The 26,656-nt window shown below is 43.6% G+C and overlaps 2 protein-coding genes and 1 pseudogene across 17 annotated transcripts in view; 2 read left to right on the plus strand and 1 right to left on the minus strand.

Annotated features, from left to right (window-relative positions):
• Nucleotides 1–4,875, plus strand: part of LOC141088123 (RNA-binding protein FXR1-like) — a 29,317-nt pseudogene extending 24,442 nt beyond the window's left edge.
• Nucleotides 4,876–6,627: 1,752 nt separating this feature from the next.
• On the minus strand, nucleotides 6,628–26,396 carry PSMD13 (proteasome 26S subunit, non-ATPase 13). Of its 3 annotated transcripts, none has more exons than XM_073574001.1 (14): nucleotides 26,263–26,396; nucleotides 26,062–26,164; nucleotides 24,785–24,863; nucleotides 23,340–23,374; nucleotides 21,974–22,029; nucleotides 19,840–19,883; nucleotides 16,405–16,491; nucleotides 15,831–16,002; nucleotides 10,900–10,979; nucleotides 9,997–10,122; nucleotides 9,838–9,900; nucleotides 9,633–9,713; nucleotides 8,107–8,223; nucleotides 6,628–6,963 (listed from the first exon to the last, which is right to left on the minus strand). In XM_073574001.1, the coding sequence occupies exons 2-14, from the start codon at nucleotides 26,160–26,162 to the stop codon at nucleotides 6,868–6,870; spliced, it is 1,137 nt and encodes a 378-aa protein (XP_073430102.1). In that variant the 5' UTR covers nucleotides 26,163–26,164; nucleotides 26,263–26,396; the 3' UTR covers nucleotides 6,628–6,867. The 3 variants fall into 3 exon arrangements, with proteins under 3 accessions (XP_073430102.1, XP_073430101.1, XP_073430099.1); XM_073574000.1 differs by having other exon boundaries at nucleotides 26,062–26,182; nucleotides 26,263–26,395; XM_073573998.1 differs by having other exon boundaries at nucleotides 26,062–26,185; nucleotides 26,263–26,388.
• Nucleotides 26,330–26,656, plus strand: part of SIRT3 (sirtuin 3) — an 84,734-nt gene continuing 84,407 nt past the window's right edge. For 5 of the 14 annotated variants that reach the window (XR_012231834.1, XR_012231836.1, XR_012231835.1 and 2 more), the window contains exon 1: nucleotides 26,403–26,528. The gene's annotated coding sequence lies outside the window, so the exon portion shown is untranslated. Of the gene's footprint in view, nucleotides 26,625–26,656 lie in introns of all 14 variants that reach the window. The other 9 variants (XM_073573982.1, XM_073573989.1, XM_073573987.1 and 6 more) reach the window with 9 other exon arrangements.

Consider the following 26,656-nt stretch of genomic DNA (forward strand, 5'->3'; position numbering starts at 1 on the left):
TGAAAGAGCTACATGTGCCTATATATAGTTGGAGGGGTGACATTCTTCCAACAGATTTCCTTTAATGGTGATGCCATGATTCAGCTAAGCAGTTCACCAACAATAAAACTGCACCAATCTTTGCGTTGGCACGGCTCTGATCACAACATGTGAGAGCATAGCATCACACCCTTATAGCATTTGGAGCTGCAATCTGCCGAACGAAATTATGGCTCAATTATTACAAGGCGAGTCACGTACAGTACGTTAAAGCATTTTAAGAGATTTTACCAATAAAGTAAAAAAGAAAGTGTAGTGCAGCTGTGTCTGACTGGATGAACTGGGAACAGAAATCTAACACTGGAAACCTGTATAGAGCCAGTCCTCAAATAAGAGGTGGATACAAAAATATTATTCTGAGCTGAATGCATTAAAGGGGTTGTCCAGGCATATAATAGTGGCGACTTATCTGCCGGATAGGACAATAGCAGATTGAGGGGGGTCCACCTCCACCGATCAGCTGCCGGTATTGCAGTATAGCTCCTTATGGGGGTATTAGTGAAACAAGTAGCATCAGCAGAAAGAAGACATGGAGGAGAGCATGGCCAGAGTGTGTGTAAGGTCTGCAGGAAATTCAGTATGACCTCATTCTGTCAGAATGTTATATGCTCCACTTGCCTTTAGTCCACTGCCACTTGAGCTTCACAACAACCTTCCACTATCTCAGACTGATTAAAACAGGAAATTATCCCCCTTTTTCCTTGACCTACCCCTTCCCCTGCTGGGCTGGTCCCAAGCATTTAACTATCTTTTACTCTGTCTGCCCCAGCAGTCTGTTGCTGGGCAACTTAGACTTTCACCTACATTCTAACATCACTACTTAACTACAGTCACTACCTTCTAACAGTATGCACTAAGCATATTACACTTACAATGCCTATCACACTCTCATGCCCTCATGTATCTAAAATCACTAGCTATCTCTAAGCATTGAACTGTATCCTATTAATTTCCCTTTATCTTATACAATAATAGGCCCACCACTGCCTATCCGCCCTAATGTTCCTACCCCTATTACCAATACAGTACCCACACAGCAGCATCAGTGCCTATAACACTCTATGCATTTTACATATTTCACATCATACAATAAAACTCACCGAAACCGAAGTCAATATTCACACGATTGTGGTCTTCAGGGGCAGGTATACTCCACAGCCTTACATGAGCATGGTCGGGCATAGGCACTACCCAGGCGCGCACACTCCGGCAGCATTCAGACAGCGCTCCGTCTGAGAAATGAGTGCTGTCAATCAAAAGATGGGGAGGTGTAACGGTGCACAGTAGCCTCTTTATTTGCATGCAAATTATTTTTCCAGGCACTACAGTAACAGATACAGAGCTAACATTGTTTTTTATAGAGGCCAAGTCCCCTAAAAGACTGTATAGTCCATTTTCAAATGCATTTTGGAGGCGACGGACCCCCCCTTAAAAAAAAAAAAAAAAAAAAAAAAAAAAAAAAAGAGGAGTCCATGCCTGGTGAAAGAAGAGTCTATCCCAGCCACATCCAATGCAGAGAAACTACTGCTAGCAGCACTTCACAACAGCCTCCTATCTACATCTAGAGGTAAGGGCAATGTGCACACTGCATCTGTGCACTCGGCCTACAGTCTACACTGGGATCTTGTCCTGCTGGAACGTTCCAATAGCGTCCATTCACTAAACAGAGGACAAGAGTGTTTTTTCCACCATTTGTGATCCCCTATGTAATGGTTTTCCAATTGTAAAGCCATTCAGCGCTGCAGTGTAAAGTGTAAGGGTGGGATGGGTCAGCACCAAGCAACTTAGGAGACGGGAGGTACCGTAGATATCACACGAGGTCAGAATTTTGTTAGGGTGAAAAAAGGAATGCTCCAAAGTTTCCAACATGGAGAAAACAAAGTTTAGGCCCCATTTACACATCAGTATTTCATCAGTGTTTGTGCCAAAGCCAGGGGTGGAACTTAGAGAAAAACAAAAAATAGGCTGACCTCTGTTCCATGTTTTGATGCTACTCCTGGTTTTTACATACAAACACTGATGCAAAAATACTGATGTGTGAATAAGGCCTTAGGGTTAGAATTAGTGACTCCATCAAACAGTTAAGTACGGTAATTAAAGTAGAAGAAAGCGCAGCTGCATAACCTACATCAGTTAGAGAAAGCGCTTCCTAATTTCTTCATGGAACAGGAAGGTAACAGTCGTTATGTATATCCTGTACACAGATAAAATCCAGTACAGTGTACAGACTACAAAAATCATTGTGTGCACATAGGTATCATTTATGCTTCAGGAAAGTGGGTTTTGTTCAAAATTAGTCTCCTTCTCCATCTGACAGCTGACAATATAGTGCGTTTCTGAAAGCAAACATTGTTCATTTTTATGATTTATACATGTATTCAATAATGAAACAGCCCCCAAAGCACCAAAATAACAAGTGTTAGGCAGGATACACACATCGGTCCGTATGCAAACCATGATGTGTGAATCCAGCCTTAATTTCTACCCTACCACACACCTCCAATGATAATAGGTTTTAGTCCATAATCACCCTAAAGGTAAAAAAATGATATTAGTGTTAACCAATCCACCTTCCTACAATTCCACATCACAACTTAACTTTTTTATGATTTATTCTGAGTTGTTTTATTGATCTGCAAAAAAGATGACACATTTTAAATAAGGTACTAGTCCTAATGCTGGATCTCATCTCTTCCTAAATTCATCATCCTGGATCACCAAAGATGTCACCCCTAAGGATCTTACTAGAAATATCGTCACTAACCTCCATTTCAGTCTATAGGAAGAGTTCATATAATCCTCCGTGAAGAAGCAAGGCGAAACGTGTGTTGGGGCGTTTCACCACCACATGGTCTGTAAGGATATTCCTGACTACCGTTTTGTATTTAGGACTATTGTGATAGGCAGGATAATACTATCTCCAGTGCTAGGTGACCTGCATACTCTTTAGCATCTGATATCGGGGGATCACTAGTTATCTTAGAGGATTAGGCTGGTTATTTACAAGTTTTACCCCACTAGCGTTCGCAGTAACTTTCTATAGTGCTCATATATGCACATAATATATGACCTGAGTGGTCAGGAGTAGTCTGCATGGTAATTTAACCCTCTGTACATGCATTATTAATCCTATACAAGCCTTTTGTGGTTTACCCTCTATTAAAAAAAAAGAAAAAAAAAGTCTTGTGATTGCCTTTGAATAGTGTCCATTTTCTAAGAAAACTATGAGAATAGCTTTTTATTTTAGACTCTCTGGAATCTCCTTTGTGCGTATTATCAGATAGATGACCCTTGTATCCTCCCAGTCTCTGGTTGCTGCATAACGTTATTGTGAGGGATGAGGGAGACTCCATTTTGGATTTATTAAGTCCCAATATATTATCCAGAGATCTTCTCCTGCTCCTGGAACTGTGGCCTCCACCCATGGGATAAGTACACAAATTCCCAAAAGAACAGGAACATGCCATATGGCCAGAGAATTAGAGGCCACGTGTTAATTAAGGCGAGGAGGAACATAGTTGGGACCCCTGCTGTCTTGTGCAAGGCGTCTAACATTAATCAGCTATCAATGGAAGGCATACACAGTTGGGCACAGACACCTAGAGATTAATTATGGGAGTACCGTGCATCTCAGGGTTAAGTCCAACATACCACCAGAATCCTGGGATCCTTCTGCACACAAACCCGGGCCTCTTCGCTCTCTAGCTGTCCCAGATACCGAGCTATCGAAACTGGCTCTCCAGAACCACTTGGCCAACCCAAGTTTGGACTCTCCGTTTGGACAGCCCACTAGGAAGTTATGACCCATCCTATATATTGGGAATTATTTCAGCTAGGAGGTCAGGGGAGGAGGTTTCAGTCCAACCCCAGAGGGGCGGTTGTGAATATGGGAGGGGGCAAGCTAAGGGTTAAATGCTAGCCAAACACCTTTAGCCAGTGTCATTGTTCCGCCACGGAAGCCGCGTCACGTGTGGAGACGGACCAGAAACTAAGAAAGTACCTGTGGACTCGAGAGCCTGCCTGGGCCCACGTTATAAGGAACGGTAACATGACACACACAGCCAACGGCAATCTCATACCTGTACCCTACCTTTATCTGTACTTCCGGCTACAATATCTGTATATTACTCAGTATATATTTGTAGTGTCTAGTGCGCCTTTTGGCAATTAAAATATCAATTAATTTTGGGCTGCTTTTATCTTGAATCCCGATTTCCCACATCCGTGAGTCCGGTTAGTACTTATACGCTACCCGGGGTTGGTTTCTTACCTTATATAAGCTTTTTAACGGACCGGGCTTATCTCTAATAAGGAACTGGTGACAGAAGACGGTTCTGGTCTTATAGGGGGATCCCGGTAGTGACAGACCGAAGGTATATAAGGCTTGGAACTGGAGACCTATATTTCTCCCTCACTGCAGAGAGCCTCAATAACCAGTATGTAACAGGGCAGCCTCTCCAGTGACTACTTATCCTAGGTGCAGTTCCCTGACTGACCGGAAGGTAAGGGGGCACCAGAGAGCTGTGACTGTGTAAGCTCCATCACATATTGGTGACGGCAGGGTAACTTATCTGTATCCCCTCGGCTCTTGTTTTCTCACAGTTACACTGAGGACTCCTTTTTGGTGGGTGTATGTGAGACGTTCAGTATACGAATGTAAAGGCAATGAGAACCTGACGCCATGGTGTCATCACTATCTCTAATAACCTAACCACATGGACACTTGTGTCTGTACAGGAACAAGCCATCGGCCTCGGGGTGCTCTTCTCCGTCTTCCTAATTCCTTCTGGCTGGATCCTGTCTCACTTGGAACACTACAAGAGCAGACCAGAATAATGGAAGTTACCCGACCCACGAGGATCAGTCACTGCACGGGATGATGGCAGAAGGAGGACAGCTTGGGACCGAATAAATGGCATTGGCTACATCTACTCCTGGGGTGTCCGGACCCCCTTGTGTATTTTTTTGTACTTAATAAAATTATTCTAAATCTGCTTTAAGGACTGGAGTGGTCATCACTGTAAATGAGAGACTCCCTTGGTGGATGACTGGAGTCTACAGCCCATGATTGACCTGTTACTCCTAAGACTATGTTCACACCTCCCAGTAATCATCCGTCAGATCAGGTCCAGCAGTAATCCATTGACAAAAAAGTTGTGCAGACATAACTTTTTTTGCCTGCCAAAAAACAGATTTCAACTGTGCTTTTTTCTTCTTTTTAAACATTGAATTCTGTGCAGAAGGGTCATTCCATGGTAACTTACGTTACATTCACAAGCCAAAAAATGAGTTAATAATGGCTACAGACTGTTCTTTGAAGGCAGGCACAAAAATGAGTGAATGTATATTGTGCATTAAACTATTCAATAGATTTCAACACAGTTTGATTTTTCAAGAATACAAATTAAATACAAAATACTGTTATTACTTGGTAACTTACGTTACAGCACAATGTAGTAACTTACGTTACAAAGCTGATGGTAACTTACGTTACAATACCATTACTTCATATGAGAAGTAAACTTACTGTAACATAAGTTACCAATTGTGCTGTAACGTAAGTTACCATGGAATGACCCAGAACGGATCCATTAAAACAGCCATCCTTTTTTTTTTTCATATGAAAAAACGTTCTGTTTTTTTGCTTACCGAATTGTTTTCAATTGGTAAAAAGATAGATGGCTATTTAACGGATGTTTTCCATAGACTTCAATGTAAAAAAAAGATCCAGTTGAAATCATCTTTATTAGCCAGGCAAAAAAAGTTGTCTAACTTTTTGTCAATGGATTACTGCGGGATCCGTTCTAACAGATGACTACTGGACATGTGAACATAGTCTTAGGAGTAAGAATAAAAACGACATTTTGTTAGAAGATCCCAATCCATTGAGAACATGTCCAGTTACAGACGGCTCCGCATTGTACGAGGATAGGTGGACACACCAGTGTACAGCACTAGTATGCAGTAACCTAGAGGAGAATACGGCCCCTGGTGGTGAAACACAACTTTTCTTTCTAACGTGCTCAAGGAGAACGTTTTGAAACACAAAACATTATGGATCCGATTGTTTAAGACTGGAATAAGATGTAGAAAGTTCAGCGGTGTGCACAGGTTACTCTAGTCAGAGACCGGAATAACATTTGTGGCGTAATGTATGCATTCGCTTTCCATGGATTTAAAAGGCGTGTATGGCCATGCCTCTCCTCCCCAGCATGGTCTATTTTGTCGGAGCTTTTTGAAACCTGCAAGTTGCGGTAACATTTTGCAGCAGTTCAGTTTTACACCTGTATTCCGGGGTAAACACTGAAGTATCAGCAACACATTTCTACCAAAATCCCAGCACATCTTTCAATGCTCGTTCGTGAACAATACGCCACCTCCTGCAGAGCACAATATATTTTTCGAGCACGCCAAAGACACTTGGTTAGCACCTTATCCGAGCACGTTCGCTCATCACTAGTATCTAGCCCTTCATTACACGTCGTACACTGTAAACGTTCTAGAAGGAGAAAATGCAATATTAACGGGAGATTGCAGGGGAGGTCGGGATATCCTGCCACTGGGGAACGCAAGATGCCAAAAAAGCAGTTGTGAAGATTACAGAAACTGGTTTATTTGCTCATTGCCATTATTAGTGCAGGCTCAAGCCCTAGAACATAAAGAAGCTGCATCCTCTAGGTGAAACCAGAAAACAGGTGGGTGTGACAGGTAATGGGGGCTTCAATCACCTCCGAATGAGTCCAGCTATATCCCCAATACCACGCTCACAAGTGCAGCCGCAAATGGTGACGAAGACTGGCGCGATCTCTGATCAGAGTGGTAGGAAGTCTACGTCAAGATGTCATGGGCCTGATGTTCTACCAGCATCTCCATGCTCTTCACATCTGTGCACCAGAACTCCAGGCGGTCTTTCATACCTTTGATCTGAAAAATAAAAAGAACAATAACTTTAAGGGGTCGTCCGGTGAAGAAACGTCATCACCCATTCTGTGGATAGGTGATAAATAATCGATAGGTGGGGGAGCGGCAGCGCACAAGCCTGACCGCCGCTCCATTCATACCCTATGGTGCCGGGTAGACCGTCACCTGCACATTTTTTGGCCGCACCATAGGGAATACATGAGCACTGCAGTTTCCATTTTAACAGGGATAAAAATGTCCTGTTATACCAATCCCCCAATCCCAGCAGTATGAACCCCCCTACCAATCTGTAAATTATCACCCAGTGATAACGTCTCATCGGACAACCCCTTTAATTGATTGGTGAAAGGGTTATATTGCTTATACAAAAATGTCATTTTAAGGGTGGAAGTGATATCACCCATTCACAACTTTAATTAGCAAGAAAGTAATGTGGCCGGAAAGGTCAGGTCACACTCTGGGGGTCTCGGCAACCCTATGTACCTCATGGACTGTCCAATTAAAAAAGGAATGTGTAACCCTAAGAGGAGGTCATAGATGTCTGATGTTGGGGGTCCAATCTTTGGGACCCCTACTAGTTGCAAAAAACTGTGGATTAAACATCTCCCCTAGTTTAAACAGAACATAGGCCAAACATGAGAAATGCTGCTCCATTCAATGTATATAGGACTAGAGCAGCGTACCGGGGGTCTTCATCAGTCTCAGAGGATATAAATGGAGTCAGCTATGACAAAACATCCCTCACTGCAAGCCAGCAATGAGGAGGAAAGGGGCTCATATGATCAGTGGGGCTCTCAGAAGTGAAGCCCTCATCAAATCAGACATCTTTTGCACAGGTGAAAAGGAAATGGAGCATTACATCACAGATATTTCTGAAATATTGATGTACTGCCAAATCTCCATTCATTTTCCCTGTCCGGATGAGGCAGCCATGACAGACAGGAGCGGGAACCGTTTTCTACATAAAGCTAGGCCCCAGAGGTGTCACAGATCTATGGATATGCCATAAATGTCTCTGACCCCTTCACTTTGGTTTGATCATAGGGGTCCTGTAGTGAAGCGTTCTCTGATCAGCTTATTTCGGAGAATTATGGAACAAGGGAAATCGCAACATTTGAAGCATCATGACAGAAGCTGATTACATACCTGCTGCAAATCAAGAACCCGAGGCTGGACCCATGTAATGTGCACTCGCTTATACACCTCATCAATGCTTCCCCGCAGCAAACCCACCGACAGCGCCTTCATGACAAGAAGCTCCACCTGCGACAATAGGGACAGATAGGCGAAGGACACGTTACTCCAGACAAATTGCATTGCACTGAATGGTGCAGCTGTCGATCAGGGAGACAGCCTGCGGTTTACAGTCCATTGGTCCAATGAGCAAGATAAGAAAAGTCAAAGCGCTGGATGTGGCCTGTGGGTCACAATTTGGCCACATCTGATGTAGAGAGATGATAAATGCCCCCTTGTGTTTAGAAAGCTAATGTATGGGCCACTGGGGCACAAATCAGTGTGGACAGACCCTTTGTAGTGGCACGTGAGGTTATTAGGGCTCTGTATAACAGATCAAGAGGATCTCCATGTACCCCTGCATATGGTGCATACTGTTAAACATTTTCTCCTTGAAGCAATAGGTCCATAATATGGCATATGATAGAGGAGGTCAACTTTTCTTTTTTAAATAGATTCATATTGAAAAATCCTTTTAAAGGGGCTTTAGGCTACAAGTCTGCAGTCACTCTATGTAACTGCAGATTTGTTAATCTTCACATCATGTAAACTGCGAGCTGTGAGGATTCTCCAGCATGACCACAAGTATGGGATTTGCATACATGTGGTCACATGCCAACTAGATGTGTGCAGCCTTGCTCAAATCAAGTGTATTGAGTGAGATTCGGACATGTCTAGTTGGAATGTGGCCGGTACAAATCACATATTTGCTGTCACATGATCACCTGCTCCTGGCACTGGAGAATCCTCAGAGTGCATACTTGTACATTAAAGGGAAACTGTCCCCCCTTTTTTGAGATATCATATAATGATATCATTCAATTGTGTGTCACATAAGGATTCTCTTAGTACTTTTGCTTCCCCCCGACCCCGCACCTTTCATGCATAAATACCTTTTTTATATCGGTTCAGGTGTATGTAAACTGCCACAGTCAGGTCCGATGGGCGGGGCTTATTCAACTGCTCCCCCCCTCCCTGTCTTGCTCTACACAAGAAGAAATGCGTAGAGCAAGACAGGAGGGGGGGGGGAGGGAGCGAGCAGGTGAATAAGCCCCGCCCAGCGGACCGGAAAGCAGCAGTTTACATACATCTGAACCGATATAAACAAGGTATTTATGCATGAAGGGTGCGTTGTCAGGGGGAAGCAAAAGTGCTAAGAGAATCCTTATGTGACACACAATTGAATGATATCATTATATGATATCTCAAAAAAGGGGTGACAGATTCCCTTTAAGCCCGGACAACCCCTTTAATTGTGCCAGTACAGGCAAAAATCAGGCTGTGGGCATTATATTATGGTCCCATACTTGCACCATTTCCAAATATAACTGTGTGGACAAGGTCTGGGTCAAATATAAGAATCCAAAAAGCCTTGTGTTAAAAAAAAAAAAAAATCATTAAAGAAAATATAAACTTAGTTATACAGAAGTTGAACTCACATCATTAACGTTGACCTGCGCGCTCTTCGCAATCTCTTCGAAAGTCAGCTGACGATGATTCGCTGGCCGTGTGAACGTCATCTATGGAAGGACAAGCACGAGACGGTAATGTACAGAATACCAGACCATTCTGACTCTATACATATCTACTAGAGATCGATAGTGAACAGGGGGTGGAGGACGCACACACCCAAAAATTACTCACCTCCATTAAACAGAGAAGCTGAATTTTCTTAAGTAACAGGGATTCATTGGCAGCAAGGTCAGGCTAACGGCAAGAATAAAACATGATAAAGACAATATGTCAGCGGCAAGGGGGCATCTAAAAAATAACGACGGACGAGACACGAAGTTGGCCCCAAACCTGTTGTCCCCAAGCAGTTTTCAAGGCTCTGAAGGTCTCTACGTTGCCGCTGTTGAAGGCATAAAGCGTGTCTATCAGCCACTGCCGCTCAGACTTACGCAAGGACTCCAGCACCGGATGCATTAGCTGAGGAGAGACCATAATGTCATTGTATGGAATGAGGGATAGCAGTAATTCTCAGCACAACAGTCTCACTATAATTGGCAGGGTATTATACTTTGAGTTAAAGAGGTCGTCCACTACTTTGACAATGATGGCATATGCTTAGGATAGGTCATCAGTGTCTTATCTGCCAGGGGTCTACTTGTAGTGGTTGCTGCAGGGACCGCACATCCGCCTATTGATCTTAGTAGGAGGCAGATGTGCATTACTCTGCAGAGGTCATTACAAGTAGATGGAGCAGCTCGGCAAGTCAGTACTTCCGACTGCTGACACCGATAACAGCTGATCAGTGGGGTGCCGGGTGTGGAACCCTGGCTGATCATACATTGATGAACTATCCTAAGGATAGGCCATCAATCAAAAAGTACTGAACAACTTCTTTAACAATCTACATTCTGGATGAACACTAAGACCCCTTGTACTCTACAGAATCTAACAAAGTCCCTTAGGGCCAGTTACACTGCACGATTATCATGAATAAGCGTCCCTAGGAGCGCTCGTTTCTCGAGAATCCTGCAGGATAAACAGGTTGCTGATCAACAGATGAACAAGCAAAATGCTTAGTTGTCAAGTGAAATGATCTTTTCATCTGCCTAAAAAAAAAATAATGGTTTTCCGCAGCAGATCGTACTGTGTAAAAAGCACCTGTGCTGCCGAGAAAAATGACAACCTACGCACACTGAGTGATCTATTACAGATGAAGCAACTTCTTGTTAGCACAGGATATGCAAAGTAACTAACCAGCTCTCCGAAGTTATAGACCCCATCTCCAAGAAGACCAGCCAGCCCGAGAGTGAATGCCCGGTCCTGTTGCTCTGACACTGCAATTAATCATGGACACGCAATGAAAGAAGATCCTCAGGTATTGCTAGAACACTTTATTTGATGAAGTTCCTAACAACGACTTATTAACTCCTAAGGACTGGGCAATTTTTCATTTTTGCTCTTTCATTTTTTTTTCCCTCCCCTTATTCCAAAAACCATAACTTTTTTTTTCTCTGTCGGCAGCCGTGTGAGGGCTTGTTTTTTGTGGGAAGAGTTGTACTTTTTGATAACACAATCCATCTTAATCTCGTGAAGTACTGGAAAGTGGGAAAATAGCAGAGGAAAAAAAAAAAAAAAAAGGCTATTCCGCATTCATTTTACAGTAAAAAATGACCTGACAATAGGATTTTTCAGGTCAGAACAATTATGCAGATACCAAATATGAATAGTTTTGGTTTTGTTTAAGTGGTGGGGGGGGGGGGGGGGGGGGAAGAAAAAAACATTGCAGAAATTTGTAAAAAAAATAAATAAATAATGCTTGTGACACCATTTTCCAAGTGACGCGATCGGCTTTAACCCTTTTCTGACATCAGACGCACTATCGCGTCCGCAGTACCCGGGCCCCTATGACCGGAGACTGGATAGTACGTCTCAGCGATCAACAGCGCCGCTGATCGCGGCCGGGTGTCAGCTGACACCCGGCACCATGTGTCAGCTGACACCCGGCACCATGTGTCAGGGGCGGTCGCGGACCGCCCCCGGCATATTTACTCCCGGAACACTGCGATCAAACATGATCGCAGTGTACCGGGGGTTTAGGGAAGCATCAGCAGGGAGGGGGCTCCCTCCGTGCTTCCCCGAGACCCCCACAGCAGCGCGATGTGCTGCCCTGCTCTGGGGGCCTCCTTCCCTGCAGGCCCCTGGATCCAATATGGCCGCAGGGGCCTTCAGAGGCCTGCAGGGAAGCGGCTTCCTCAGTGCCTGCAGGGAGCAGGCAAGGAGGAAGCCTGTGCAGCGCCTGTCAGATCGCTGATCTGACAGAGTGCTGTCCAAACTGTCAGATCAGCGACCTGACATATTACAGTGATGTCCCCCCTAGGACAATAAAGAAAAAAAAAAAAAAGAAAAAAAAAAAAGAGTAAAAATAATTTATATATAAAAAAAAAAAAAATTCCCTAATAAGTTTATTTTTGGAAATGAAAAAAGCAAAACAATAAAAGTACATATTTGGTATCGCCGCGTCCGTAACTACCCGCCTTATAAAACTGTCCCACTAGTTAACCCCTTTAGTGAACCCCTTAAAAGATAAAAATAAAAAACGAAGCAAAAAAACAATGTTTTATCATAACGCTGAACAAAAAGTGCAATAACGCGCGATCAAAAAGACGGATATAAATAACCATGGTACCGCTGAAAACATCATATTGTCCCGCAAAAAATGAGCCGCCACACCGCGTCATCAGCGAAAAAATAAAAAAAGTTATAGCTTGCAGAATAAAGTGATGCAAAAATAATTATTTTTTATATAAAATTGCTTTCATTGCATAAAAGCACCAAAACATAAAAAAAAACCAACATAAATGAGGTATCGCTGTAACCGTACTGACCGGAAGAATAAGGCTATGTGCACACGCTGCGGATTGGTTTGCGGATTTTTCCGCACGGATTTTTGCAAAATCCGCAGGTCAAAAGACCTGCGGTTTATCTGCGGATTAACCTGTGGTTTTGCCCTGCGGTTTCTCATCTCTACAATGGAGGAGATGGCAAACCGCAGCGGAATCCGCAGAAAAGAATGACATGTCAAATTCTTTCTGCGGATTGGAAACCGCAGCAATAACCGCACGGAAAATTCTGCACCGTCTGCACAGCGGTTTCCATAGGATATAATGGTACTGTACAACGCAGCTAATTCTGCTGCGGATCCGCAGGGCCAAAACTGCTGTGGATCCGCCGCAGAATCCGTAGCGTGTGCACATACCCGAAAACCGCTTTATCAATTTTATCACACGCGGAACGGTGTAAACGCCCCCCCAAAAGAAATTCATAAAATGCTGTTTTTTGTTCATTCTGCGTCTCAAAAATCGGAATAAAAAGCGATCTAAAAAATGTCACGTGCCCGAAAATGGTACCAATAAAAACGTCCACTCGTCCTGCAAAAAATAAGACCTCACATGACTCTGTGGGTCAAAACACGGAAAAATTATAGCTCTCAATATGTGGTGATGCAAAAACTATTTTTACAATAAAAAGCGTCTTTTAGCGTGTGACAGCTGCCAAACATAAAAACCGCCATAAATAGTAAATCAAACCCCCCCCCCCGTTATCACCCCCTTAGTTAGGGAAAAATAATAAAGATGTATTTATTTCCATTTTCCCATTAGGGTTAGGGGTGTGTTGGGGAGTTTCCACTGTTTGGGCAAATCAGGGGCTCTGCAAACGCAACATGGCGTCTGATCTCAATTCCAGCCAATTCTGCGTTGAAAAAGTCAAATGGTGCTCCTTCTCTTCCAAGCTCTGCCATGCGCCCAAACAGTGGTTTACCTCAACATATGGGGCATCAGCCTACTCAGGACAAATTGCACAACAACTATTGGGGTCTAATTTCTCCTGCTACCCTTAGGAAAATAAAAAATTGGGGGCAAAAATATCATTTTTGTAGAAAAAAAATATGATTTTTTCTATTTTTATGGCTCTACGTTATAAACTTCTGTGAAGCACTTGTGGGTTCAAAGTGCTCAGCACACATCTAGATAAGTCCCTTACGGGGGGGGGGGTCTAGTTTCCAAAATGGGGTCATTTATGGGGAGCTTCAACAGTTTAGGTACATCAGGGGCTCTCCAAACGCGACATGACAGCCGCAGACCATTCCATCAAAGGCTGCATTCCAAAACGTCACTACTTACCTTCCAAGCCCCGACGTGTACCCATACAGTAGTTTTCTCCCACATATGGGGTATCAGCGTACTCAGGACAAATTGGACAACAACTTTTGGGGTCCAATTTCTCCTGGTACCCTTAGGACAATAAAAAAATGGAGACTAAAAGATCATGTTTGTGGAAAAAATATGATTTTTTTTATTTTCACGCCCGGGAGTTATAAACTTCTGTGAAGCACTGGGGGGTTCAAAGTTCTCACCACACATCTAGATAAGTTCCTTGGGGGGTTTAGTTACCAAAATGGTGTCATTTATGGGGGGGTTTCCACTGGTACATCAGGGGCTTTCCAAACGCGACATGGCGTCTGATCTCAATTCCAGTCAAAAACGTCAAATGGCGCTGCTTCCCTTCCGAGCTCTGCCATGAGCCCAAATAATTATTTACCCCAACATATGGGGTATCAGCGTACTCAGGACAAATTGCACAATAACTTTTGGCGTCCTGTTACCCTTGGGAAAATAAACATTGGGGGTGAAAAGATCATTTTTGTGGAAAAAAAAAAATTATGATTTTTTAATTGTATGGCTGTACGTTATAAACTTTTGTGAAGCCCTTGGGGGGGTTCAAAGTTCTCACCACATATCTAGATAAGTTCCTTGGGAGGTCTAGTCTCCAAAATGGGGTCACTTGTGGGGGGGTTTCCACTGTTTTGGCACATCAGGGACTTTCCAAACGTGACATGGTGTCCGATCTGAATTCCAGTCAATTTTGCATTAAAAAGCCAAACGGCGCTCCTTCCCTTCTGAGCTCTGCCATGCGCCGAAACAGTGGTTCCCCCCCACATATCAGGTATCAGCGTACTCAGGACAAATTGCACAATAACTTTTGCAGTCCAATTTCTCCTGTTAGTCTTGGTAAAATAAAAAAAATTGGACCTGAAGTAATTTTTTTTTTTGTGAAAAAAAGTTAAATTTTAATTTTTTTAAACATTCAAAAAATTCCTGTGACGCACCTGAAGGGTTAATAAACTTCTTGAATGTGGTTTTGAGCACGTTGAGGGGTGCAGTTTTTAGAATGGTGTCACTTTTGGGTATTTTCTATAATATAGACCCCTCAAAGTGACTTCAAATGTGATGTGGTCCGTAAAAATAAAATGGTGTTGCAAAAATGAGAAATCGCTGGTCAACTTTAACCCCTTATAACTTCCTGACAAAAGAAAAATTTTGGTTCCAAAATTGTGCTGATGGTAAAGTAAACATGTGGGAAATGTTACTTATTAAGTTTTTTGTGCGCCATCTCTGTGATTTAAGGAAATAAAAAATTTGATATTTTCAAAATTTTCGCCAAATTTCGTTTTTTTTTCACAAATAAACAAGTTATATCAATGAAATTTTACCACTAACATGAAGTACAAAATGTCACGAGAAAACAATGTCAGAAACATCAGGATCCGTGGAAGAGTTCCAGAGTTATTACCTCATAAAGGGACAGTGGTCAGAACTGTAAAAATTGGCCCGGTCATGAACGTGCAAACCACCCTTGGGGGTAAAGGGGTTAATAAGGGAAAAGGAGGGTAATTTGAATTTTTCTCTTTTTTTACTTTTGACAGGATTTGCGAGTCAGCTTAGGGTACGTTAACCTATGATTGCCTGATCGCTTGTGCTATATACTGTAATACCACAGCATTGCTGCAGGTAGCAGTGTCCTCTGAATGCCAGCTACAGGCTGGCCATCACAAAACAACCGTCATGACCGGCAAAGTGGTTTTCAGCAGACCCCTGACCGTCAAAGCAAGCCATCGGCACCCCGCAATCATGTCACAGGTGCATAAAAAAGTGCACCCTACTGCCAGCATGCCCAATGCTGCTGTCATGGATTGAAAGATGTTTTCTCCATCCTCAACTCTTAAAGCAGATGGCAGGCCGGATCAGGGGCAGATACACAGCATTATAGAGTGCTGTAACACCGGGCCTGTAGGTGCTGGCCCTACTTTATATGGGAAAAACATGGTGACAGTTTAAGGAACTTACCTGGCAAGTCTTTAAGTTCTGTGCATCCCAAGAATCGAAGAGCATCTTTGTAGTAGGAGGCATGATTTCCAATCGTCTGATAATACTTGCTAGACAGGTCATAGAAGCGGCTGTGCACGGATGTCACCCCGGCCAATGCTCCAAGCATCTCTTCCACACCTTCTATCGTTTCCTGCAAATAAACAACAAGCAGCAGGAAAAGCTAAGATGATGGCTAGGAAGAATCAAGCCGTATATTACAGGGGCGTCCAATGATTTAAGCTTCACGAGTGGAGAGAACAGAGCTTGGTGAAATCACAAAATAACCAGACTTGTCATTCTGAGCTGCAATAACATCTTATTAGACAATGCACTGGAATAAATGAGATGTAATGCCCTAACAAAGAGGTGAGTGGCCGCGTGGAAATGGCTCAGGAATCACTGCACCCAGGGACCAAGGTTTTCTGAAAAGGGACAACCACTTTCTCAAGAAATGTAAAGTTGCAAAAGTCTGTTTGTCTAAAAATACAAAACGTTACTTGTGAATAAAATACACTTTATCAGGGCGACTTGTACCCAATTCTGTATTACACACCTTAGTGGCCTGCAAGTCTCCAATGTTCAGCTTCAGCGCCCCGATGGCCGTCCTGCAGAGGATCACAGCCTCATCACTGCTTTTCACCTGTAACCAAAATGACGATAAAACTTTACAAATTTTATATATTTTACATGTTCAGCAGAAAAAGCAAAATAATCAGTGAGAAGTTATATTTACACATCCCTGGAATTGGGATCTCTGCCCCTACATCATGCTGCTCTCAGATTACATAAAAACCTGCTGAGAGATTCTCTTTAACCCCTCCATGACCTTGGGGTTTTAAGTTTTTGTTTTTTTTTACTCCCCTTCATCCCAGAGCCATAACATTTTTATTTTTCCATCAATATGGCCACATAAGGGCTTCATTTTTGTACGACACAATTGATTTTACCATATAATGTACTGGAAAATGGGGGAAAAAAATAAATAAATAAGAGTACGGTGAAAGGGGGAAAAAAACACAACAGTTTTTACCATGTTCACTAAATGCTAAAATTGACCTGCCACTATGATTCTCCAGGTCATTACGAGTTCATAGACAACAAACATGTCTAGGTTCTTTTATATCCAAGTGGTGAAAAAAAAATCCAGACGTTTGTAAGAAAAGTAAAATGTCGCCATTTTCAAAGACTCGCAGTGTCTCCATTTCTCAGGATCTGGGGCTGGGTGATGGCTTATTTATTTTACACACTAAGCTGATGTTTTTATCGATATCATTTTGGGGTAGATACAATGTTTTTACTGCCTGTTAGGCTGGTTTCACATTTGCGTTTTTTTTCGCGGTATTTTAGCGCTAAATAGCGCATGCATTTTTTTTTCCTATACTTTGCATGGGATGCGCTTATGTGCGCATACACATGCGTTTTTCCGCGCATGCGTTTTTTGCGGTATGCGCTCGGGTGCACAAAATGCAACCTGTTGCATTTTTTGGGCGTCCGACTTGCCTCAAAAAAACGCATGCGCGCGCAATGCGTTTTTTTACAGCAAGACACCCATTATAAGTCTATGGTGAGCATATGTGCGCATTGGCATGCTTATGTATGCGTTTTTTTGCACATGCGTTTTTTTTTTTTTTTTTTTTAACATTAGTTTAGACAATGGAATTTAGGGGTTTGGGTTAGAGTTAGGGTTAGTTAAGGGGGTTTAGGGTTAGGGTCAGGGTATGGTTTGGTTAAGGGTTAGGGTCAGGGTATGGTTTGGTTAAGGGTTAGGGTATGGTTTGGTTAAGGGTTAGGGTCAAGGTTAGGGTTAGGATCAGGGTATGGTTTGGTTAAGGGTTAGGGTCAGGGTTAAGGTTAGGGTTAGGATCAGGGTATGGTTTGGTTAAGGGTTAGGGTATGGTCAAGGTTAGGGTTAGGATCAGGGTATGGTTTGGTTAAGGGTTAGGGTCAGGGTATGGTTTGGTTAAGGGTTAGGGTCAAGGTTAGGATCAGGGTATGGTTTGGTTAAGGGTTAGGGTCAGGGTTAGGGTATGGTTTGGTTAAGGGTTAGGGTATGGTTTGGTTAAGGGTCAGGGTATGGTTTGGTTAAGGGTCAGGGTATGGTTTGGTTAAGGGTCAGGGTATGGTTTGGTTAAGGGTCAGGGTATGGTTTGGTTAAGGGTTAGGGTCAGGGTTAGGGTATGGTTTGGTTAAGGGTTAGGGTATGGTTTGGTTAAGGGTTAGGGTCAGGGTCAGGGTATGGTTTGGTTAAGGGTCAGGGTATGGTTTGGTTAAGGGTCAGGGTATGGTTTGGTTAAGGGTCAGGGTATGGTTTGGTTAAGGGTCAGGGTATGGTTTGGTTAAGGGTCAGGGTATGGTTTGGTTAAGGGTCAGGGTATGGTTTGGTTAAGGGTTAGGGTCAGGGTTAGGGTATGGTTTGGTTAAGGGTTAGGGTATGGTTTGGTTAAGGGTTAGGGTATGGTTTGGTTAAGGGTTAGGGTCAGGGTATGGTTTGGTTAAGGGTTAGGGTATGGTTTGCTTATGGTTTGGTTAAGGGTTAGGGTATGGTTTGGTTAAGGGTTAGGGTTAGTAAAGTCATGGTTTGGGTTAGTGTGAGGGGCCACCTAATGTTTGGAAAAAACGCAAACGCGGTAAAAACGCATAAAAACGCATAAAAACGCTGCGTTTTTTTCATGCATGCTCATAAAAATGCTTGAAAAAAACGCAGCAGTTGTATGCGTTTTTTCAATGCGTTTTTTTGCGGGAAAAACGCGCTGCAAAAAAAAGCAAGTGTGAAACTAGCCTTACTGCAATGTTGCTGTGACCAAACAAAATGTAATTCTGGCATTTTGATTTTTTTTTTATCTTTACGTCGTTTAACGATTAGATTAATTATTTTGATATATTAATAGACCTTGTGATTCTGAATTGGGAGATACCAAATGTGTATTTTTATTCTTTTATTTTGAATGGGGAGATTTTTTTTTTTTTTTTTAAACTTTTCTACTTTTTACTGTCTTCAAAAGTCTTCTTAGGAGAGTTGAAGCTGCGATCTTCCAATCATTTGTGCTAGGTGTAGCAAAAATCTTCCTCCTCCTCTATCATGGCAGATCAGCAGTGACAAGCACGGGGGTCTTCTGCAGACCTCTGGTTGTCATGCTAACCCATCAGCACCCGATTGACAGCGGCATTTAACATGCTAACAGCTGGGGGTAGATCTTGATCACATCAGCTGTCATGTGCCTAAAAAGATGCAGGCTCAGCGACGGAGCCCGAATCAAACTGGGCGATGTAACCTATGATGGTCATGAAGGGGTTAAGTTTAGCAGAGGAGATACATTGAACAAAAACAAATTTGTGATTCCATTATACTCTGTGGGTCCATTTAATTTGATTTCAGTTTTACAAATGGACAGAAAATGGATGAGAAAAACTGGTGTGTGTTACTCTGTCCTTAATTATACCCATAGTATAAGCCAAACAAACACACGCCAATAAGGCAATGTGGACAGTCAACAACCATTCATTACTAAATAAAAGGCATCCATGATTAAAGCCTGTGCTCCGTCACAACACCGCATGGCTGCACAGAATTGTGGAGGGGCACAACAAGATTCAAAGCCCCTTTATCTAGTAGCAGAGACACATATGCACCCTCTGCACCATCAGCCAGCATTCCTGCACCTATAACAGTGCCTTACATGCACACCTCTCTGAAGCCCCTCCATGATCTATCCTACCTACCAAGGATAGTGGACCCTGGCAGCGCTCATACCTGACTATACTCGGACATAAGCCCCCATTGCAGCACCAATTTCTAAAGACAAGCCTTACACCTATCGTCTTCCTCACAACCTTCACGTACAAGCCATTTGGGCAGTCACTAGTTACCTTCCCTAGTCCTGGATTTTGGAGACCCTGAGTGCCACGCCACAGCTGCCCCCCCCCCCCCCCCATACCCAGAGACCAGAGCGGCCTCTGTGTGACTATAAAATGCCTGAGCTCTGCTCACCTTCTCCCGAGTTTTCTCTAGGAAAGTAAGAGCCACAGTGGGATCTAGAAGAGAAAAAAAAAAAAAAATATTTAATTAAAAAACATTATCTACTGATTCAACATTAAAATGAAAATATTTTATTCTCCTTTAAAAAAAAACAAAAAAAACAAAAAACATTTTATAGAAAACAGCAAGAAAAAAAATTAAAAAAAAGAGGTGGACTTTATTGATATAGATATAGATATATATACACATACATACACACACACACCGTGTAAGCCGAGATTTTCAGCCCATTTTTTGGGGCTGAAAGTCCCCCTCTCGGCTTATACACGAGTCATATACCGGGGGGGGGAAAAAAAAAAAAAAAAAAAAAAAATCGGCAGGGGAGGGGGAGCGGGGGTGTCAGGTCATACTCACCCTTCTCTGCAGCTCCCCTGCTTGTTCCATGTTGTCGGTGCTGCTCTCTTCCTGCTTCAGCTGTCAAACGGTACCCGCTCATTAAATATGCGCATATTTAATGAGCGGGTACCACATGACCGCTGAACCAGGAAGAGAGCAGCACCGACAACATGGAACAACAAGCAGGGGAGCTGCAGAGACAAGCGCCAGGACCCGGTGAGTATGAGCGGGGGGGGGGGGGGCATAGTCACCTGTCCCTGCGCTCTGCTGTCTTGCTTCCTCTGCAGTGACATTCAGGTCAGAGGGCGCTATCGCTCTCTGCCTGCACAGTCACTGCAGAGCGCAACGCTGATGAGCAGGGGGCAGCGACTGAGGTGAGCATACAGGTTTTTGTTTATTTTTGTAAGGGAGGCAGCGGCAGCAGCAACATGATGGGGCCACTCACTGTGCAGAAAAGCTGGGGCCACTCACTGTGCAGAAAAGCTGGGGCCACTCACTGTGCATCCTCAGCTTATACACGAGTCAATAAGTTTTCCCAGTTTTTTTGTGGCAAAATTGGGGGGGGGGGGGGTCGGCTTATACTCGAGTATATATATATGTGGTGTAGTGGCCACTGTGTCCGCTAGGGGGAGCTGTGTGGATGTTCCAAGAGAGAGGATGAGTGGCAGAATCCTGAAGGACCATTGTGTATCTCAATGTGGGTGGCCTTGAGATGGAGACTTATGTGTGTGTGTGTTGATCAGCAATGATATTGCTGGGGGGTTGTTTTATTGTGTCAGGGAGAAGTCTCCAGGTAACTGGGGAGACGGGCGGATCCAGTTTCCTACAAACCCAACCAGGGCGTGTGTTTGAGAACGTTGTGATAAAAATGTGTCAATGGTTCAAGGACCTGTGATGAGGTCATAGTCATGTGACCCGGTGGGCGTGGCTACAGACCGTAAAGGTGGCCAGGATAGGTCACATGTGGTGAAGGCTGGGACCCGGTTGGTCAAGTGTGGAAGGTCCTGCTGAGATGGGGCTTCCTGGCTAACAGCCTGTGAAGGGGCTGTGAGTAATGGTGATGTGTGACTGTTAGTTCCCTGGAGGGAATGAACGTGTGCAGCATGGTGAAGCAGCATGAGGAAACCCTGACAGGGTGAGATAACTTGGGGCTAGGAAGCCTGCGCATTGAACAGTGCATAACTTATATGACTACAGGATAACAGAGGGAAACTCTGTAATGGACGCTATGCTGATTATATGCTGTTTTCTGTTGCTGTGATGGTTTATGATGCTGAATAAACCGAAGGGACTATGATTGTTTTGTGGAAAACCCACGCCGGATCTGGTTTTGTGGTTGCAAGCAAGCATCCCCTACTAGAATAACAGCGCTACCTCATAATAATATATATATTTATTATATGCCCTAGGGGAGAGATAGGAACCAAACTGACCTCTAATCTAATACCTTTCTGCTACAGATGGGCGAGTAAGGGTCCGCAGCCCCCACTACACAATACTTTTTACGTATTCCACTGGTAATAAAGGTCATATATAACAAGCTCAATTATGAAAATCGGACCTATTGTCTCACGAGCAATAATCACTACTGTCTGAATGAGCTGTTATGGATGATCCACGTTGAGGTCATCTTGCTTTGGTTTGATGGCTGATCAGAACATGTTAACTAAATATATCATGCTGTTATACAGATATGCAATAGTGGAATTCATATATTTATTAATCACAGTGTGTGTGCGTGTTTCCTTACCTGTCATCTGTCGCACCACATGAAGGATGATCTCAACCAGAGATAAAGGGTTAATTCTGAAACAATATAGAATATTCATCTATCAGACCAGATCTTCTGGTTCAATCATAAGTAATATCCAATATACAGTGCTGCTCTTTGGCTTTATTGCCGATCTCCGGACCTCTGTCAGCCTTACTACATGACCCTCATGGGACCACCCGGGTCACACGACATCCTCAGTGTGTCCCTCTATGCCTTCCTATGAGAGTCACAACAAGAGACTGACTGTTGGGGTACACAGGGGTCACTCTGGCTAGTTAGAGCTTGTGGCACGTGGTCCAGCTGACGACCAGAACTCGTCTCCTCAAATGAATGTGTCAGTCAAACGTCATCTCCGCCACTGAAGTGGGGTCCATTTTTTACTGTATAATGGGTAGGGGACACTTGGGAACATTTTTTTTTGTGTATGTGAGAAAAACAGTTGGTGCTCTGATGGTAAAAACTGACACTGACTAAAAAGGACTAACCCCACCTCTAAATGTACGTTACAAAACGTATTGTCTTATCAACTTGTGTTGATGTAGAGACTATATTTCTCAGAAAACCTGAAAACACTCCCTAGTGGCTACAGACCGACGCTGTATAACATGTGTGTATGTCGTGGCTAACAGGTCTGCTTCCTTACAACGCTCTGATGAACACTAGTCCCCGGATACATTGGTGTCGTCAAGGGTTTATGACCCATAACTACTAAAAGTCTTATATACCTTTGACGACACCAGTGTAGCTCACCGGACGTGTGCGGTTACACCAGTGTATACATCAGAGGAGTGCTGTCCGATTTTTTTTATCGGATAACACAGAGACCAATGCAGGCAGCACTGAAACTTTTTTTTCCCCAATAACAGAATCTGTCAGTGGAAAAAAAATTGGAAAAGGTTGCAATTTCACCTTGAAATCAGATGCCACTCGCCCATTGAAGTCAATAGGCGAGTGGAAAACATCAGATTGCACTCGGATGGCATCTGGGTGCAGTCCGATTTCTGAGGACACAGACAATGAAGATGGAGAAATTTTGTTCTCCACCTTCTCCTCAGTGTGCTCATCCGAGTGTACTGGGGCACACTATGCCGACACGCAAATCAGAGTATCATTAGCACAATTGGCCAATTCGCTTGGATGAGACAAGCTACACCTGTCTGACCACAGCTTAAGAGCTGTAATGGCATCCAGGTTAGTCATCACCCAGCTTCCGAGGAACATTCCTCTTGCTGTCCAAGTTTTGTAGACCCATTTTAAAGAAACAGATAGCAAGAACACAAGATTTTTTATTTATATTTTTTCAGGGAAAGGAACAATAAGAAAAGGAAAAATGTCTTCATACCTGTGCTCAAAATCACTAATGAAGTTCTCATAAAGCTGAAAAACAAGAAAAGAAACAAAAAACACATATCTCAGTATGTCACTTGAAAAAAAAAAAATCAATTTTAAAGGATCTACTAAGAGATTCCGTTTTTTTTTCTTCCTTTTTTATATATAACCTTCTGAAAAATAAATATGCCTGACCACGGCTTTCCACAATAAAACAGCTCTATATAAAGCGTGATTTTGAATACGACTTACTAAACTGAATTTGCTGCCGATTGGTGAGGGTCCCGAGACCCCCGCTGACGGTTCAGAACACGACTCGACTCTTGTACAGGCTCAGACTAACTACTGAGCCTGTACATCGCTCTCGGCATGCACCCATGTAAGAGGCAAGTGCTGCTGCGTGCAGAAGTAACAGCATCAGAGTCATGTTTTGAGCCATTGTAGTGGGTGGTCTCAGGACCCCCACCAATCAGCAGCACGCTCAAATATGTTAATATAAAACAAAACAAAACTATAGGTACTAAATTATTAATTCACACTTTGCGGGAGGAATAACAGAACCTGAGTGATCAGAGTCTCCCGGTCGGTTACATTCTTACGGCATGATGGAATAAAACTGGTGTTTTGTGGAAATTCCATCATGGATGCATGTAACAGAGGAATGGCACTATGCAGAATAACTATATATATATATATACACACACATATATATTTTTTTTTACTTTACATGGTATACAAATATTTATTGCTTTAGTGATTTTTGGTTTGAGGCAACCGTTTTACGTTATGTCCGTCCAATTTTCTGTAATAAAGTGTTTGTTTTTAATTAAATGAGTGACACTCTTGATCTATACGTCACCCAATGGTGACTTGATGTATTGAGTGTAGCCTGCTCCTTGGTTGGGATAATGGGCTTGGGTATTGTGCTTACTTAAGACAGAAAGTCAGATAGTGGACAGGTTCTCGGTATACCCCATGGTTAGAGCTAGATATTTCAATTATTTGAAAAGTGACAGAATAAAGGGCATGTCACACTAAGAGATATCGCTAGCAATATCGCTATAACTAGTAACGTTATAGCGATTTTGCTAGCGATATCTCTGTGTCTGATACTTACCTCCGACCGGCTCCCCCGCTGGTTATCGCTGATCGCGCGAGAACGTTCAGGACTGTTTCTCGTCGTCAGCTTCCTGTGGCGCTTCCTGCTGTGACGAGCGAAGAGCGTGGAGCCGGGCGGGAGGACGCAGGATCGCCTAGTGTGACAGGTAAGTAGCGATCCCCATCCCCAGCGATGTCGCTAGTGAGATCCGCCTGTGTGGCAGCTCACTAGCGACCACTTAGCGATGTACCAGCGATCCTGACTGCGCTAAGTGTGACAGCACCTTAAGGAAAGACCTCAGGATCAAGTGGCCACGAGTATCAACGTGCACAGTTCCCCTGATGGGTGCGCTCACTTACTTTGATAAGTCCATCACCTTTGGAGCATTCAGGATCCTCAACGAAGTCCAGAAGCTGAAGAGTTAACTGATGCCAAAGCCTGTAAACAACATTACAGGTAAGTAGTTAGAAATGATTATTGATGACATCTTTTCCCTTATCTTGTTTCAATACTAAGGTGTCTGCAAGTGACTGGCAGCGCTCCATTAACAAGGGCCGAACACCTTACAGGTGTATGCTACAACTTTATCCAGCGTAGTGATGTCCTGGGGTGGTCAAAGTGGGCCAGTGTATCCACAGGTTGCATACACAATAGTCATTGTGAAAATGCTCAGTTCCTGGATCCAAGGGGTATTGTTTCTCCTTGCGGAGCGTGGCAGGGCTAGTTAAAGGGACGATATGGATTCTTAGGATTGCTACTTCCAATAAGTGGCGCTAGAGTTCCTCTAAAGAGGCAATTCGCATTTTCGGTTACTCGATAAAATCTGTATTCAGTGATGACAGATTGTTACGTTACCGAGACAGAAAACGACAATTGGTGCTCATAAGATTCTATGAAAAAAGGAACTGGAGGCAGATATTCTGCTGCAAGTTCTCCTGAGATGACAGTTGCAGTTCTCCATAGAACCTTATAAGCACCAACTGTCATCTCCTATCTCAGTAATAGGGAAATTCCATATTCACTGAAGACACATTTTACCTATGAGAATTATCAATGACTGATCAGTCCAGGAGGAGAAAGCAGAGGATTTCTCTGATAAGATATTACAGAGTTTCTTATTGTCCTTGTGTAATATTAACTTATGGGAAAAAAAATTATTATAACAGTTACACATCAAATTTACATGAATCAATGGAAATCCTACAAGAGTCATAAACAAGCACTGCTGGATCCACTGACAACGTGACAGACCCCAATATAATGACTGCAACCAGGTAATATGGCGGACTGTTGCCAGGCATTAGCGCTAGGCTTTCATTAATCAACACTAAAGTGTGTTGCTCATAGCTACCAATCAGAGGGAAGCTTTCATTTCTTAAACTGCATTAGTACAATGAAAGCTGCTGTGATTGGTTGTTACAGGCAGACAGTTTTTTCGCTACCTCCTAGGTCTGAGTATGTGCCCAAAGCGGCCAATTAGGGCCCTGCTTGCATCTTGTGAATATAAAAGCTAGATCCTGATTGGCTTCTACGGGCAACAAGTGTCCATACACGAGCTCAGTGTATGAGGCTGCGGTACAGCACCGGCCGTGCTCCGGACACTGCCCCCGGCACTGTGCTGTCACCCTGCGCTCACTTCTTGTTGTACAGCTCCTCCATCCGGTGCCATATTTCCGCCGTCTCAGGCGTTGCGCTCTGACTCTGCTGCTGCTGCAGGAAGCCGGTAACGTCCCTCATTTCTGCGAACCAAAGACAATCTACTAAAGATAAAAAACAAAAGCGTGCAGGAAAGACCGGCCGCCACTACCGGAAGTGTCAGAGCAAGCTGCACACTCACTTCCGCCAGGATGCGACACTCGCAGTCGTAAAGCATCAGCGAGAAACTACATTTCCCGGCGTCCAGGCTGCGAGTTTGCACTCTGCAGGCGGGGAAGTGGCAGGCAGCGTGAGCTGCAGCGCTGATTGCTTCATGACGGCAGTGAGGGCGGTGCATTTATGAGCGCGCTCAGATCCAGATCCTGGGGCAGGTGGAAGGCGCGCATTCAGGAGCGCGCATTTTTACTTGTCGGCGCATATTTCACAGGGGCTGGGCGCTTTTCACAGGTGCAGCGTCTGCGCATTTCACAGGTGCAGCGTCTGCGCATTTCACAGGTGCAGCGTCTGCGCTTTTCACAGGTGCAGCGTCTGCGCATTTCACAGGTGCTGTGTGCATTTTTCACAGGTGCAGCATC

Source organism: Dendrobates tinctorius, unplaced genomic scaffold (assembly GCF_039654945.1).
Source record: "Dendrobates tinctorius isolate UK_male_01 unplaced genomic scaffold, ASM3965494v1 ptg000037l, whole genome shotgun sequence".
Taxonomy (NCBI): Eukaryota; Metazoa; Chordata; class Amphibia; order Anura; family Dendrobatidae; genus Dendrobates; species Dendrobates tinctorius.